The sequence below is a fragment of the Propithecus coquereli genome, unplaced genomic scaffold (assembly GCF_000956105.1).
Source record: "Propithecus coquereli isolate 6110/MARCELLA unplaced genomic scaffold, Pcoq_1.0 Scaffold635, whole genome shotgun sequence".
Taxonomy (NCBI): Eukaryota; Metazoa; Chordata; class Mammalia; order Primates; family Indriidae; genus Propithecus; species Propithecus coquereli.
Window position 1 is genome coordinate 203,141 of NW_012152341.1, and position 658 is coordinate 203,798.

Below are 658 nucleotides of genomic sequence, written 5' to 3' on the forward strand. Positions count from 1 at the left end.
TTCTGACCAGGATGTGTCTGTGTTTGCAGGTGTCCAGTGTGAGGTGCAGCTGGTGGAGTCTGGGGGAGGCTTGGTCCAGCCTGGGGGGTCCCTGAGACTCTCCTGTGCAGCCTCCGGATTCACTTTTGATGACTATGCCATGCACTGGGTCCGCCAGGCTCCAGGGAAAGGGCTGGATTGGGTCTCTGTTATTAACTGGAATGGTGATTACATAAACTACGCGGACGCCGTGAAGGGCCGATTCACCATCTCCAGAGACAACAGCAAGAACTCGCTGTATCTGCAAATGAACAGTCTGAGAGCCGAGGACACGGCCGTGTACTACTGTGCGAGAGACACAGTGAGGGGACCTCAGTGTGAGCCCAGACACAAACCTCCTGCGGAGGCGCGCGGGGCCGCCAGGGGGCGTGTGGGGCACAGGAGCAGAGTCAGCCCAGGGCAGGTGTAGGTGACAATAAGGGTTCATTTCCTGTCAGAGTTTGGGGCTTCTTCTCTAGAAATTTCACCCTGGGACCTTCTTTTCTGGCTCTGTGCTCATCACTGTCGTGTCTCAATTGGAAACGTCTTGTTTTAGTAAATGAACACATTCTCATCTGCACACAAGGGAGAATATCACTCACATGGGCAGAAATGACCGTGCTGTGATCACCTGGATCAG

At 54.4% G+C, this 658-nt stretch overlaps 1 protein-coding gene across 1 annotated transcript in view; it reads left to right on the plus strand.

Annotated features, from left to right (window-relative positions):
* The window catches only part of LOC105822769, a 42,046-nt gene that overhangs the window by 11,841 nt on the left and 29,547 nt on the right, over positions 1–658 (plus strand). The window contains exon 4 of the mRNA XM_012659809.1: positions 30–356. Coding sequence (XP_012515263.1) covers positions 30–356 — 327 coding nt within the window. The remainder of the gene's footprint in view (positions 1–29; positions 357–658) is intronic.